This window comes from Cardiocondyla obscurior, linkage group LG08 (assembly GCF_019399895.1).
Source record: "Cardiocondyla obscurior isolate alpha-2009 linkage group LG08, Cobs3.1, whole genome shotgun sequence".
Classification (NCBI taxonomy): Eukaryota; Metazoa; Arthropoda; class Insecta; order Hymenoptera; family Formicidae; genus Cardiocondyla; species Cardiocondyla obscurior.
The window spans coordinates 4,353,015-4,366,511 of NC_091871.1; the positions used below are offsets into that span (position 1 = coordinate 4,353,015).

Below are 13,497 nucleotides of genomic sequence, written 5' to 3' on the forward strand. Positions count from 1 at the left end.
AATCCAGAGATGCGTCTAGAGTTTTTCTCTCGTTCGACCGTCTTACTCACTCTCTACTTTATTTAGGATACAATAAAAGCTCGTGAGACGATAACGTATTGTACACATTACAGCCACACAGAAAGCAACGTCTTCCGAGGGCTCCTTTTAAAAACGCCTGCTATACAAGTTCCTTCGTAGCCCTTATACAAGTTTATGCGGTAAGAAGTCTGGAAAGGTTTATGTAAAAATAAAGTATAATCCCCAAGTGGATGTAGTGCCCAAGCTTGTACAAACTATCACTATTATTTACGAAGAGCCGAGAGTGAGCAACGAGAAAGGATTATTCCGAGTTCACTGATTTCTTTCCCTTTCGTCATTCATCATACGAGCTCGTTATCTATGTCTTGTTTTTCTATGCAGTGCATGATAGTACTTATTCATGATATTTCATTGCATATACGATCATAAACTGTTCACACAATCACGCTACGCGTTAAGAAGTCACTTATATATAAATATGTATATGTATATATATATTTACTTATATATAAATATATATATTTATATATGTATTACAAAGAAGCAGTAATATAACATTTATTTATATTATTATAACATAATTTATATCGTGACAGATAGAGAGACAAACAGAGAGAGTAAAGATGATCTTATTTCGCGGACAGAGTGCTTACAGCATCGTACAATCTGTTTTTTTTCCCTTTTTATCCTTACTTGATTATTTTCACGAACATTTAATGCGTACTCTTATATGGATCGACGGCCGTTCTCTCCCGTACTGGTAAGGATAAAATCTTTTTTAACACATGAGATTATATGCTCGCGCACATAGTCTTGACTCTCGTTCTGTTATGCACCTGTTACATCTATCGCCAACTAGTACGCCCACGTTTTTCTTCTCCGTATGACTGCTTCTGTAAAACAAAATTGCACAATTCTCTTTAGCGCTCGAAACTACTGTGGCGTATCTGAAATGGAATATTTAGTTGATAAGTATTAGATATTCCGTCACTTATTACATTTAATAGTATAATATATACGATATATATTCAATATTTCGCATAAATTCGGAATCTAATTTCTGCGGATTCTTGGTAGAAAAGTTTTCAAGTAAACGCGGGTCGATAATTATAAAAGAATACGAATGTGTGGCTGCTTAAATTTCAAAGAAAACACAAATAGATTTTATGTAAATGTAAAATAGATAGTTTAGTTCATTCTTTATAAGTAAATTAAAAATATGTACTTATTTTTGCGGACAAAAATCGAAATTTCTATAAAAGTATAATGAACATCATAAATACAGACGCTTCTTAAAACTTATAAAATATTACATATGTCTGGAATAATTCGACATAACAATCACGTTTTACGTAAACTTTTCTTACGATGATGTTAGAGATTGTATAAATGATATCATATATAAATTAGCCTATCGATGTTCAATGCCAATTTTTATTGTAATTTTTTTTTTATCTTATTACTATATGTTTGAAAATATGTTTAAAAAAGATTAAATTAACTTTTCTTATTAAAGATTAAAAGCATACGTAAAAAATATCTACTTCGATGAAATAATTATATATCAATATATATATACATAGTTATTGACTTCAATGCGGCAGTAATAATATTAATAAAAATATGTCTATATTTATATTAATTTAAATGCATCAAAAGTATGTTTCATTTAAATACATTTTAAAATATTTTACAGCTTAAAAGCTATATTATTATAAATAATTTGCAACATATTCAGTGATATATATTTATTTCGTTGGACACAGATATACCGCTTAAATTTTTATCACTTGGTTTCTGGCTATGGCGTTTGATTTAATTATATAGCATATTCGAAAGCCGTCTAGATATCCCCTTAAGCCAGAAATATTTTTTTTATCGATTAGGAAAATGTTAATTCCGAACTAACGAAAGATATGTGCTTAAAAGGACATCTAGTTATTTTAAAAAATCATGTAATTTATATAAATTTCAACACATCTTTGTTTCTAAAAAAAATTAAGAAACCTAAGTATTTTAATTATTTTAGTAGAAAATTAAATACGTATAAAAGACTGTAATAATATGTATAGAAATATTTCGAGTATCTCAATATATGTTTAATAATATATATAAGACACAAATTATTGGATTGAAAAAAATGTGATGGAAGTGTCTTTAGCAATATTTAATTTTGATATACGTTAAAATCAACTTAATTTACAATCATCAAGTTAACAATTATAATAAGCTAACCACAGTTTCTTATATTAAATCTATCCTATTATACAAATGATCGTTTCAAAAATGTTTACTACAACACAAACGAAATCTTTTATTAGAAATTAGAAAGGTATTATCCCCAAATGTACTTCCGTGATATCATACTGTATATACGTGTACACACATTTTAAGCAACAAGGTGAGTCACTGGCAGCACTGCTTACGCATTCCCTCGTTCATCGTTGGTTTGACTTCAATTTGTTCTACATTCTGTGGCCGGATTGTATCACCTTCAGGTGGGTCTCGTATCTGTTTTTGCGATACGATTCTATATATTTCTGTAAAGACGAGAATTTTCGTTAAGTGAGGTGATAAAATAGAGACGCCACGTATACCAAAGTTTTACGTATAACTTGCTTGTGTAGTTAATCATGTCATGATTATGATCTACTATACTTTGTACGCGTAACGGTATCGTCGAAGAGGTCTATTACCTGTTAATATGTTTTGAAATGCTGTCTCAACATTAGTAGAATCTAAAGCGGATGTTTCAATAAAAGACAAGCCGTTCCTTTCAGCAAACACTCTAGCCTCGTCAGTTGGAACGGCACGCAAATGCCTCAAGTCCGACTTATTTCCCACTAACATGATCACAATGTTTTGATCAGCGTGATCCCGTAGTTCTCGTAACCATCTTTCTACGTTTTCATATGTCAGATGCTTCGCAATGTCGTACACGAGTAGCGCACCAACTGCTCCGCGGTAATATCTAGCAATTGCAAAGATATTATTGATATATATATATATATATATATATCTCCATGCATTAGATTTATAACGAACGCTAATTCTATAAGATCGATTATTTCCGATTTTTTTTTATCTTCTTACTTTTGTATGTTTTTAATTCTTTTAAAAATGTGACAAGCATAATCAATTTTTTTCTCTTTGTTAAATTGGACTGGATCAAATTGATAAGCAATTACCTGCGCGGGGGAAAATTTTTTCATAAAAGTTTGATCAATTTAAAAAACAATTTTTGTTGATTAATTAATATTTTTATAGTAATACGTTAAAAAATATAATTTACATAGGTTGAAGTGATTCCGTTATTAAGGTATTATCTTTAAATTTTTAATGATAAAAGTGTGAGTCTCGAACTTACGCAGAAGTGATCGCACGATAGCGTTCTTGCCCAGCTGTGTCCCAAATTTGGGCCTTAATCGTTTTGCCGTCTACTTGTATACTGCGCGTTGCAAATTCGACTCCAATAGTGGACTTTGATTCCAGGTTGAATTCATTTCTCGTGAATCGTGACAGCAGGTTGCTTTTTCCTACTCCGGAGTCCCCAATGAGAACAACTGAAACAATTAGCAATTAATTAATTAATTCATTCATTGATTGAATAGATACTTGGCAATGAAATTTGAAGTTCAAGGTTTCTACTGTCATTCAACAAGTGGAATGGATAAGACAAGTAAAAAGGTTGTGATAGCTATTGCAGATTCGTCTTTCTCGTCTTAGGTATTATTAGATCACATATCAAAGATGCCTCAGATGACGACAACGGCCGCGTACATAACTACATTACGCCCTTATTAAGTCAGAGGTCAGGACTAAATTGATGAAAGTATCTCATCAAAGTGGCAATGACAGGCCAGCCGAATAGATTCGTCGGCCTCGTCGGTCAACGGGATTTAAAACAATGGTCTCCAAATGCAACTTTTAAGTTGCAAAGAGTGAAACGGACACGATACCCGAAGAAATGGAATTGCGAGAGCCTACAGTAGTAATCTTTGCTCTCGTCGTTCCCCTTCTCCTGTTCACGAAAGTGCAGATGATGCGGAATTACAAGGCCGAAGGAATTTCACGCGTCCACGCGTGTACATGTAGCATACAATTGTCGCAGCGTACATAATAAATTTAATGTACTCTGTATGCTTGATATCTCGCTCGATTGCAAATCGCGATCGTTTTTTTTTTTTTTTTTTTTTTCAGAGCAAGAGCCTCCGAGGGAGAGGGGAGATTTGCAGGCAGGAAGAAATGAACAATGGGGGACACTGGCAAGAGGGAGAGGAAAAAAACCGGACTCGGCGTGCCGTCCACCAGGAGTCGGTTTCCTCCCATGAAGGACACGAGTCTCCTCCCCCTCCTTGACCCCCCCTCCGACAGCGAGTTGTCGCTTCTGATGTCATCGACGTGCGCTTCAACCGCGGACGATGACTCGTGATGACGTTCGGCGTGACGCATGGTGGAAGTCGGCGACGAGGAGTATCTGGTATTATCAACGGATTGAAACGACGAGGACGAGAGGGTCGTACTGCAATTTGAGAGAAAGAGAAAGAACGAGGGAGGAAGGGCGAGTTAGAGGGAGACGGAGAGAGGGAAGTAGAGAGAGAAGCAAGACGATTTACCTTTAAACAAATAATCGTACTCGTCGTCCCGAGTGCCCATGTTGACCGCGGCAGGCGAGCAGTGCCCCTGAACGAGTTGACGTCGGTTATCCTTGGGGTCGGAGGCGCGTTACCGCGACGACGTATGGCTTATATACAAAGGGCGAGAGGCCGTGGGGCCGCCGATTGGCTGCCAATTGCGCTCGCTGGTTCTCGAGCCCGGGCGCGCGGACAGCGACGCGTACACGATCGTGGGTCCGCCGTCGCTCGCGAACAATCACGATGAGAACGAAGACGCGAGGGAGACCGTGGACGAGACGGCCGCGAGCGACACGATTATTTTCGTTCTTTCAATTTAACTGTACAATATGGCCTCCTTTCTACGCCCCTCCAGAACCCGGCGGCCGCGCAGCACGAGCATTACGCGTGCGCTTGCCCGTCGGGAACGTGGGTGCCGTCACCTCGCGGGAAGTGCAAGAAATATCGACTGGGTGCGGAAGTAGATCCCGATCAAAAAAATTCACGATCGCGACTAGCCGAAGTAATATTCAGATATATTCGCGATTTACCGAGAGTCTGAGCGAAGAGTATATCTTCAGCTTATCGCGGCTTTGATCCAGGATGTCTTCGCGACGCGGATAAAAATTCTTCGGGTATTAATCGCAGCGAGGTACACGAATTTATCCAATCAGAATTACGGATTGTTTTGATCTCGTAAAGTTCGGAATACCAGCGGCGTCCGTCGAGATTGGAAGCCGCAGCATCCCAGGTGTCGCTGCATCCGTGCTCCGGCGGACAGATGAAAAGAAGAAAAAACTCGATTGCTCCGCGATAGCCAGCGACGGTGTTTGATAGTTTCGGATAGTTTGGAGTACTTTCTGCCAAGCTTCCTACGAGGTTGATCCATGGAGTCGATCGGTCGTACTTATAACTTATCCGGTCTGTGAAACGTTTGCGCTTTCGTCTGGCCTAATCGCGATTAATCTCACTGACACCTAATATGCAGTAATTAAAACTCGAGTGGACAGAGACGCGGCTGTCATTTCGTGAACCTTGCGATACAATCCTAAGTAAGTAAGGCGACAATTGACCTGCGACATGTCAGCGTCGGAAACCGCGGTGATCTTCGCGAAGCTGGAGGCTTTAAAAGACATCAGGTAGATATTAATAAAATCTTGTGCACGTTCTTTTACGAGAAGTTGTTAGAAATCTCCTTGACGTTTCTTTGTCTCATTTGCTCCAGATCGAAAACCCTTCAACTGGAAAAACTGAAGCAGAGGATATTGCAAGAGGTAGAGCAGACCGAGCAGGAGGAAAAATGCTTGCTGGAATACAAACAGGAGATGGACTTGCTGATGCAGGAAAAAATGGCACATGTAGAGGAACTGCGGCAGATACACGCAGATATCAATGCGGTAAATTTATATTACTCGGATTTTATTTTTGCGACCGAGACAAAATACAATTATACAAAGTGCCCGGAATAAATGTCAAATCGTAAAACTGAGTTACTAATTACCCACGATTTTACAATTTGACATTTTATTTTCGACACCCTGTTTAAAAAAAAATTTTTTTTTTTGTTTAATTAGATGGAATCGGTAATTAAGCAAGCAGAGGAAGCACGCAACAGGGCAAGGGAGACTGCAAAGCTTATTCACAACAACGATTATCAACCATTGAAGCACGACATTGACCGCATGCGCCGCGAGTTCCTAGGTCTGGAAAGGCTACCGGAGTTATACGAGACTGAGTCGGACCTCATCTCTCCTGAGTGAGTATCTTGATTATTACGAAGCTACCAAAGGTTAGCTGTAAAGGGAGCGGCATTTGATTCTCGCCCAGGAATGGGGAGTGACACCACAGACTGAGCTGAGTTAAACTTTTATTGTGTAGACGGTTTGTTCATAGCTACTTTGAACGTCCGATGCAAAAGGCGGAATGGAGAGTGGAGGTGCGGGGCGATGACTTGTTGCCACCGCTCGCGCTACACCACCCCGGGCACCCAGGTGGCTCAACGCCTTTCTTAGCCCCGCAACCGCTTCAAGGTCCGAGCAAACCTGAGCCCAGGCCATTGCCGCCAGCCCCGGGGCCGCCCGCTCCAACATTCAGGTACCACTGGTATATCTCATTCCTTTATTACACAAAAAAGCCATTATTTGTTATCGTTTTTATAATAAAAGAGTCTTTCTGTCGTTTCGCTCGCACAGGCAACAGCCGCCGCCTATGAAGTCCTGCCTTTCGTGCCATCAACAAATTCACAGGAACGCACCGATTTGTCCGCTTTGCAAAGCGAAATCGCGTTCGCGTAATCCTAAGAAACCAAAGAAGAAAGATTAACTGTAATTGTAAAGCTCTTTGTACGAATAATTCACATTTCTACGATTCGTCCTCGGAGAAGAAATGCATTATTAATCATTTTTGTAATCCACAGTAACCATGCACTTTTATCGTATTATTAGCATTTGTAAGTGATAGCACGGCATTTATGAAGATCTATAATATGTGTTTAAATAATGTGTCCAAGTTTTCGACAGCTTTTTTTTTTAGAGTTAAAAGTTTTATTGTATTCGTATTACATAAGTAAAAATGTAATTAAATACACTTTTATTTGTCATTAAGTAATTTGAATTATTTTATACAAATATTTTTAAAAATATGTATATATATATATATATAATATACAGAATTATAACGTGATAAAATATGATACTAATTTGTAATTTGCTAATGTTGGATACGAGAATTATTTTAATCACAATTTCTTACTGTTTTTAGAAAGTTATAAAAAAATTAAGCACCAATTAACAATGATATGTATGTGCTCGCGTAATCACATTCATATCTTTAGTGATCTAAAGTTAATAAAATTGAAGTTTAGTCTTTGTTCTTTAAGCTACGTGAAAAAGTAAAAAGCAAACTGTGCGCTTTTACATTCTTGCATTGATTTATGTTGCATTTACGTTATATTTACGTAAAAAAATAATATGTAACGCTGAAATATTACGATAATCTAATAAAATTTTCAACATCTAAATATTCTAACAATAAGTCTATCTTGAGCGAAAGTGGTTATGTTAATAACAAAATACTTTAAAAGAGAATTAGCAATTTTTAAAGGAAGATTATCGTTTTAAAGGTCTAATGTGCCAAAAGATAATTTTTACATTATACTTATTTTTAATTTAAAAAATATTACTAATAAAATTGTGTATTGTTACGTATATAAAGTTCGAAATAAATGACGTACTTTCCGATTAAAAAATTCATAAAAACACCTTTTTTAACTTGCGAAACGATAATGTTTCTTTAAATAATAAACCTAATAGTCTATAATCAAATTTCATATCGCGTAACATCTATTAAAATTTAACATATTTGTATAATCTAATTTAGAAAAAAATAATGGCATTCTTATATATTATTCTATCTTAAAAATTTGTACATTGGATTACATACGTACATTTTCATCACTTTAGATTAATTTTAATTTCAGTTTAACTTAACTACTTTTTCCAATTTCTAAAGCTGGAAAAAGATAAAAACCAAGTTAAAGTCGAGATTAAAATTAGTCTACATTGGTGAAAGCATAGTGGCAAACTCAATTTTAAAATTTATAAAAGATTAATAAGCATATAAAAATATATATATATATAAAATATAAACTATTAAAGCAATTAACTTGTGTAAGCTCTATGTTTCTAAAATTCACATTTACTCAAGAGTATTTAATGGCAACAATTGTGCGATATATCACGCGAGTTATAACTTTTCTTAAAAAATATAATTCATTGGAAGATCAAGTCCTGAATTTCATTTGCATTGCTTATATCAAGCCATAACTTTTTTTAGAATTTTTATACATTAACGTTTAATATTGTATTCAATAAAACATTAATTAATTAAAATTTAGATTAAAATATATAATACAAATTTTAACAAATTATATTATCAAATTTTGAGCGTTTTTGAGCGAAAACCAGTATTATTTAAATTATTATTATATATATAAAACTATTCTAAAAAAGATTATTTTATTCTTAATCGTATTCATAAAAAAATATAGATTAATTCGCATTGTTGCTTTAATAACATTTGCCGACATTTAGTTCAATTTATTGCAATTGCGTGGAAAGATAATATTTTGTTCACCATCACAGTTTTGATTATCATAATTTCAGGTGCCGGTTAAGCTACACAGCTTCGCGTGATGTTTGAGTATTGTCGGCTCTCAAATGAACTAATGGTATTTCGACGTCTTTGCTCGGCCCGTTCGATACCTCGTCTTTTTTAAACTCTGGAGCAATTAAACGCTCGTTTACAAATTGTAACCACAGCATGGAAAAAATGAGCATTATGCCAGTGATACCGAAAGTATAGTACGTGCCGAAACGGGTGTAAATGAAGCCTACAAATACGGGACCTAGGACGCGAGACGCGCAGCCTGACCCAGTCAGCAAACCCATCCACACACCCTGCGGACGCGGACCGAGAATTTTGCTGAAAATTGTCTGCATTAAGGTAACTCCTAGTGGATAACCTATAGACGTGAAAGCATAGCCAATAAAGAATTGAGTAATTGTAATCTGCGGCGTGTACAGACACCATTCTTGTGAGATGGGGCAGCCGACAATTTCTGTGCCGTTAGCGTACTCCGTGACGTTATTATATGCTGTAAGATATTGAAATATTTGTTATAAATTTATTACACTATAATTATAAGATAATTAAATATTTAGTGGTTATTTACGTCCAAAATCTGCAATTTTAGGATAATCCGGGCCCCATGGGATACATAATACTCGTCCAATTATCATAAAAAAAAATCCACCCCACAGCATTACTTTACGTTCTTCAAATCTATAAAAAATAAATAATACAATGATTGTTGCTTTTCGTTTAAACCAAATCTCAAATAATTCTTATAATTACCTTTTGCAAAGTGGTCCAATCATAGTGAACGTGACACAGGCTATCACAGCTCCAACGCTCATTAATATTCCCATATAATACAGTGCTTCTTTTTTAGTCCAAGCAAATTGATCCATGGTAAGAGAAGTACCAAGACTACATAAAAAAATATTTGTATTAGTTAAAATTTTTCTCAGTTTTAATCTTACTTTATAATAAATATTAAATTGAAACTTTTAATATCAAATTTCTAGTTTTATTTGTATAAAAAAAAAATATTACATACTGCAGATTTTACTATTATAATTATTACAATTTTCCACTCATTTAATTTAATTAAACAAAAGCATTATATATATATTTCCCGTTCAATTTAATTTTTTATTTTTATAAACGTCATAAAATAAATACACTTACGTCTCTAGAAGAACGAAATTGAAAACTAAAACAAAGAATCCACAAATTAAGGTCCACGAAGCTAAATAATCCGGTTTTATAGATTTCCACGTTTCTTTCTCTGGAAATTCAAAAATTTATTGTAAATTACACAAAAGTTAATAAAAAGTTGAGAAAAAAAATGACAGAAGATCCAAAAAAATATCAATAAAAAATTAAAATGTAAGTAACTTATCGTTGTTAAGACTTCTTATGTACCTGTAGCTTTACCCTCGTTGCGCATAGCTTCCTTTATAGCGATTTTATGTTCTTTGAAATTCCAAGGTAATAAGAAAATAAAATTAAAAATCCCCAATATTACATTGATCCAGCCAGCTGCTGTGTACATGTTTATAGGTAATGTAAATAATGTTACGCCGTGGTCCCCAAGAGGTGTCACAGCAGCCTGTAGTCCAGGACCCACTACGAAACCTAGGACCTATAAAATATATGTCTTTTTATTAATCAATATTAATATTATTTAATTATTTTTTGTGTAATGACAGATACTTTTAATAAAATTATAAAATTAATTTACGTCTCGTAGACGTTTGTAAAAATATAATGACAGAAAATAACCTGTGCTAAAGACACCATAGAAACAGCATGCGTGCGTTCTGTGAGTTTTGTGGCTGCAGACAAATAAGATCTTGCTACGGCGATATTAGCTATAAAAAATTAAATGTAATCAATAAAAAAATTTTTTTTTTAATACATATACGTTAGCTTATGGGGGAAAAAAAATTATGATATAAAAATAAGAAAGATTTACCAGAACTAACACCAACAAAAAACCTGGCAGCAAGCATGTAACTCTTCTTATCGCCAGGTATCACTTCAAGAATACTATAAGTTGCTGATGAGACAGTAAATAATGCCAAAGTCACTAACAGTGGCAATCTTACGGATTCCCTTTTGTTGCCCCACCAACCCACTAAAGGTGAGAACAACATTTGTCCAAGTGGATTAGCTGCTACCACATAACCCATGAACACTTTTCCTGCAGTTGGATCCAACTAAAATAAATATAAAAATTGTAGTAATGTATTTATTATTAATTTATTATGTATTATACCTTGTCTAAGTATGGCCAAACCCCAGTAAGTATAATACTGAACCCAAGGGACATCAAGAACATAGTAAAATAAATCGTATAGACGCTCCTCCATCGTTCTTCTCTTTCAAGTTCAGTCTCTAAGTCGTCAACGGGAAGTTCAGTTCGTCTAAAAAAGAAAAATTAAATGTTAATACATAATTTATTAAGCTAAAAGTTTAAAATATATTTTACCTTTTCATAAAAAATTTCTTATAGCGATCCATTAAATCGTTTTGTGTTATCTTCTTCTGTATTTGAGAGATTGGAAGTTTATTGTGAAGGTATAACTTTCAATATTTTTATAAAGCATCAGCATGTATAAAACACCAACTCGTCATACTAAAAAAAAAATTTCTTTTTAATTATAATTATTAAAGAAAACCAAACAAAAAATCCATGATTTTAACTAGTGCTAACATAACTTGAAATGTGCTCTGAGTCAATCTATGTAGTAGAAGATATTACTGTGTCTCTTGATAAGAGATAATCAATTAAAAGTTGTTAATAGATAAACATTTTCAGGACAGATATCTCTTTAACAGAGAAAAAAAATAAAATTCAGTGCATGTGAATAATTTTAGAAAATATAAGCTAATATTTACAACAATTTTAAAATATATAAATCAATATTTTAAATATTATAATTATTTTTAAACAAATATGTTTTAAAATTTACACACTTTAAAAATAATTTATCTATATTAATAGAAAATAATTTCTGTGCATTTACTTTCACCTTACATAATGAGTATAATTTTTATGTTGCAATTACATATTATTTAAATAAAGAAAAAATAATATATTTTTATATTATCATTATTTTACATATAAAACATGCTTAGTAAATTACAAGTAAAAAAGCTGCAAAACAAGACAATGACACATATAATCCTGTTTGTACATGTATATACATATGTATGATATGTATGTAAAATAATATTCTTACACTTTAGATAAAAATAACAAGGTATGAGTTGCATTAGATGAACTTACATGACTAATAACAAAAAAAGAGAACAAGATAACATCAAAAAACACATAATTATATAATAAAAATAGTGATAATAAAGAACCAGCTGTAATAAAGTATAGATTAATTATTAAATAACATAGTACAGATTAATTATTAAATAACATCGTAACAAAAAATAATTATTTAAGCACAAAGCAATATTAATTTAACAAAACAAAAAATACAACTTAAAGACTTTGTAATCAACGTTAATTGCCCTGTCACACAAGTACATTTCATTTACTTACAAAATTGTCGTGCAGTCTTTGTTCCAACATATGTATTTATATCTATAAATAGGTTACGGAGATTGCAGGCGTTCGTGTCATCGAGCATTATACGCCGTTCGCCGTCGTTTCGCTCACGCAAAAGATTCTGGCGACGAGTTTCGTATGTCACCTGTCAAAAAAGGCCTTCAGGGCCAACTGCTTCTTTCACCCTTTCTCTCTCCTTCTCTTTCTCTCTCTCTTTCTCTCTCACGCGACTCTGTTTTTCTCAGCATGCCTCAGCCAACGAACTGCGAATCACGCTCTTTCATTATTCAATTTGGCTTGGCCCGACATAACGATAAGCGATTTGCTGACTTGGCAAAATAAAAGAAAACACGTGCGGCATTCAACAGCTGATTCTGAAGCATCTAGATCTCGTTCTCTACGAATCAATTCGAGGATAAGCGGATGCATGCAACGCGCATTCTACGCACTCGTTCAGTTCGCCGAGTCTCGCTCGTAAATTGAAAGTAAGTGACAAGCGCCTGCTAATAATTTAAACGGGACTTGGAAGATTAATTTAATGACACTGTTATTATTAATAATCATTAATTATGGATCGATTTTTAAAGTGGCAATAGCTGCATCACGGATGCGGAGAAAGTCAGCAAGCCTGCATCCTCGTATCTTTCGATGTGTTTCGGAACACGTTATTAATATTTAAGATTGCGCATAAATCAAAGGTTTGTTTTTTACAGCTGAACCGGCTGCATTACTTCAGTTGTAAAATAAAAAGGAAAGAAATAAATAAACCTCACTTGAGTGACAAACGTATTATCAGTCGAGGTGGTTAAACTTAGTTTTGATAAAATCCGCTCTCAGGCGCCGTCTTCGAACGTGCAATACGAATCGATGATAAGTCAGGTATTATTTTTCCACAGTACGTCCCGATGATAAAATGAAATTTTAATTGCTCGTTTTATTTTAGTTTTAACCAAATTCGCTACGAGCCGTCGCCGTCTTCACTTCAAAATTCACACCGTTGCTTGTTTGCTGCCGTACCGCAATGTAATACACGAAGGATTTACTCCCAAACGCATTTTCTACGTTATTATAAAAATATATTAGTCGTATTGACCCAATTGTGATAAACTTGCGTAATTTTTGGCCATAATTTAGTTAATATGACGTCGAATTAATATCGTTTTAACTTTTTTT

General features: G+C 34.3%; 3 protein-coding genes across 5 annotated transcripts; 1 reads left to right on the forward strand and 2 right to left on the reverse strand.

The window, feature by feature from the left end:
* Window positions 1-552: 552 nt before the first annotated feature.
* On the reverse strand, window positions 553-4,979 carry Rab11 (RAS oncogene family member Rab11). The gene is made up of 5 exons (XM_070660850.1): window positions 4,638-4,979; window positions 3,389-3,584; window positions 2,718-2,992; window positions 2,408-2,561; window positions 553-914 (listed from the first exon to the last, which is right to left on the reverse strand). The coding sequence occupies exons 1-4, from the start codon at window positions 4,675-4,677 to the stop codon at window positions 2,428-2,430; spliced, it is 645 nt and encodes a 214-aa protein (XP_070516951.1). The 5' UTR covers window positions 4,678-4,979; the 3' UTR covers window positions 553-914; window positions 2,408-2,427.
* Window positions 4,980-5,035: 56 nt separating this feature from the next.
* On the forward strand, window positions 5,036-7,237 carry LOC139105015 (zinc finger C4H2 domain-containing protein). 3 transcript variants are annotated; one of them, XM_070660845.1, is made up of 5 exons: window positions 5,036-5,773; window positions 5,860-6,031; window positions 6,209-6,390; window positions 6,513-6,737; window positions 6,827-7,237. In XM_070660845.1, the coding sequence occupies exons 1-5, from the start codon at window positions 5,715-5,717 to the stop codon at window positions 6,954-6,956; spliced, it is 768 nt and encodes a 255-aa protein (XP_070516946.1). In that variant the 5' UTR covers window positions 5,036-5,714; the 3' UTR covers window positions 6,957-7,237. The 3 variants fall into 3 exon arrangements, with proteins under 3 accessions (XP_070516946.1, XP_070516948.1, XP_070516949.1); XM_070660847.1 differs by having other exon boundaries at window positions 6,513-6,728; XM_070660848.1 differs by having other exon boundaries at window positions 6,528-6,737.
* A 1,394-nt stretch (window positions 7,238-8,631) lies between these two features.
* Window positions 8,632-12,703, reverse strand: Cln7 (CLN7/MFS domain-containing 8). The gene is made up of 10 exons (XM_070660835.1): window positions 12,319-12,703; window positions 11,251-11,397; window positions 11,038-11,185; window positions 10,735-10,978; window positions 10,542-10,630; window positions 10,182-10,401; window positions 9,945-10,044; window positions 9,549-9,683; window positions 9,367-9,476; window positions 8,632-9,288 (listed from the first exon to the last, which is right to left on the reverse strand). The coding sequence occupies exons 2-10, from the start codon at window positions 11,280-11,282 to the stop codon at window positions 8,810-8,812; spliced, it is 1,557 nt and encodes a 518-aa protein (XP_070516936.1). The 5' UTR covers window positions 11,283-11,397; window positions 12,319-12,703; the 3' UTR covers window positions 8,632-8,809.
* Between the last annotated feature and the right edge of the window lie 794 nt (window positions 12,704-13,497).

Coding starts and splice junctions, on each gene's coding strand:
- LOC139105015 (XM_070660845.1), top strand. CDS start 5,715: ATGTCAGCGTCGGAAACCGCGGTGATCTTCGCGAAGCTGGAGGCTTTA. Junction 5,774..5,859: donor GAGGCTTTAAAAGACATCAG/GTAGATATTAAT, acceptor CATTTGCTCCAG/ATCGAAAACCCTTCAACTGG. Junction 6,032..6,208: donor TACACGCAGATATCAATGCG/GTAAATTTATAT, acceptor TTGTTTAATTAG/ATGGAATCGGTAATTAAGCA.
- Rab11 (XM_070660850.1), bottom strand. CDS start 4,677: ATGGGCACTCGGGACGACGAGTACGATTATTTGTTTAAAG. Junction 2,993..3,388: donor TATCGTGCGATCACTTCTGC/GTAAGTTCGAGA, acceptor TGCAATTGCTAG/ATATTACCGCGGAGCAGTTG. Junction 2,562..2,717: donor ATTTCAAAACATATTAACAG/GTAATAGACCTC, acceptor TCGTCTTTACAG/AAATATATAGAATCGTATCG.
- Cln7 (XM_070660835.1), bottom strand. CDS start 11,282: ATGGATCGCTATAAGAAATTTTTTATGAAAAG. Junction 10,979..11,037: donor TTTGGCCATACTTAGACAAG/GTATAATACATA, acceptor TATTTATTTTAG/TTGGATCCAACTGCAGGAAA. Junction 10,631..10,734: donor TTTTGTTGGTGTTAGTTCTG/GTAAATCTTTCT, acceptor AATTTTTTATAG/CTAATATCGCCGTAGCAAGA.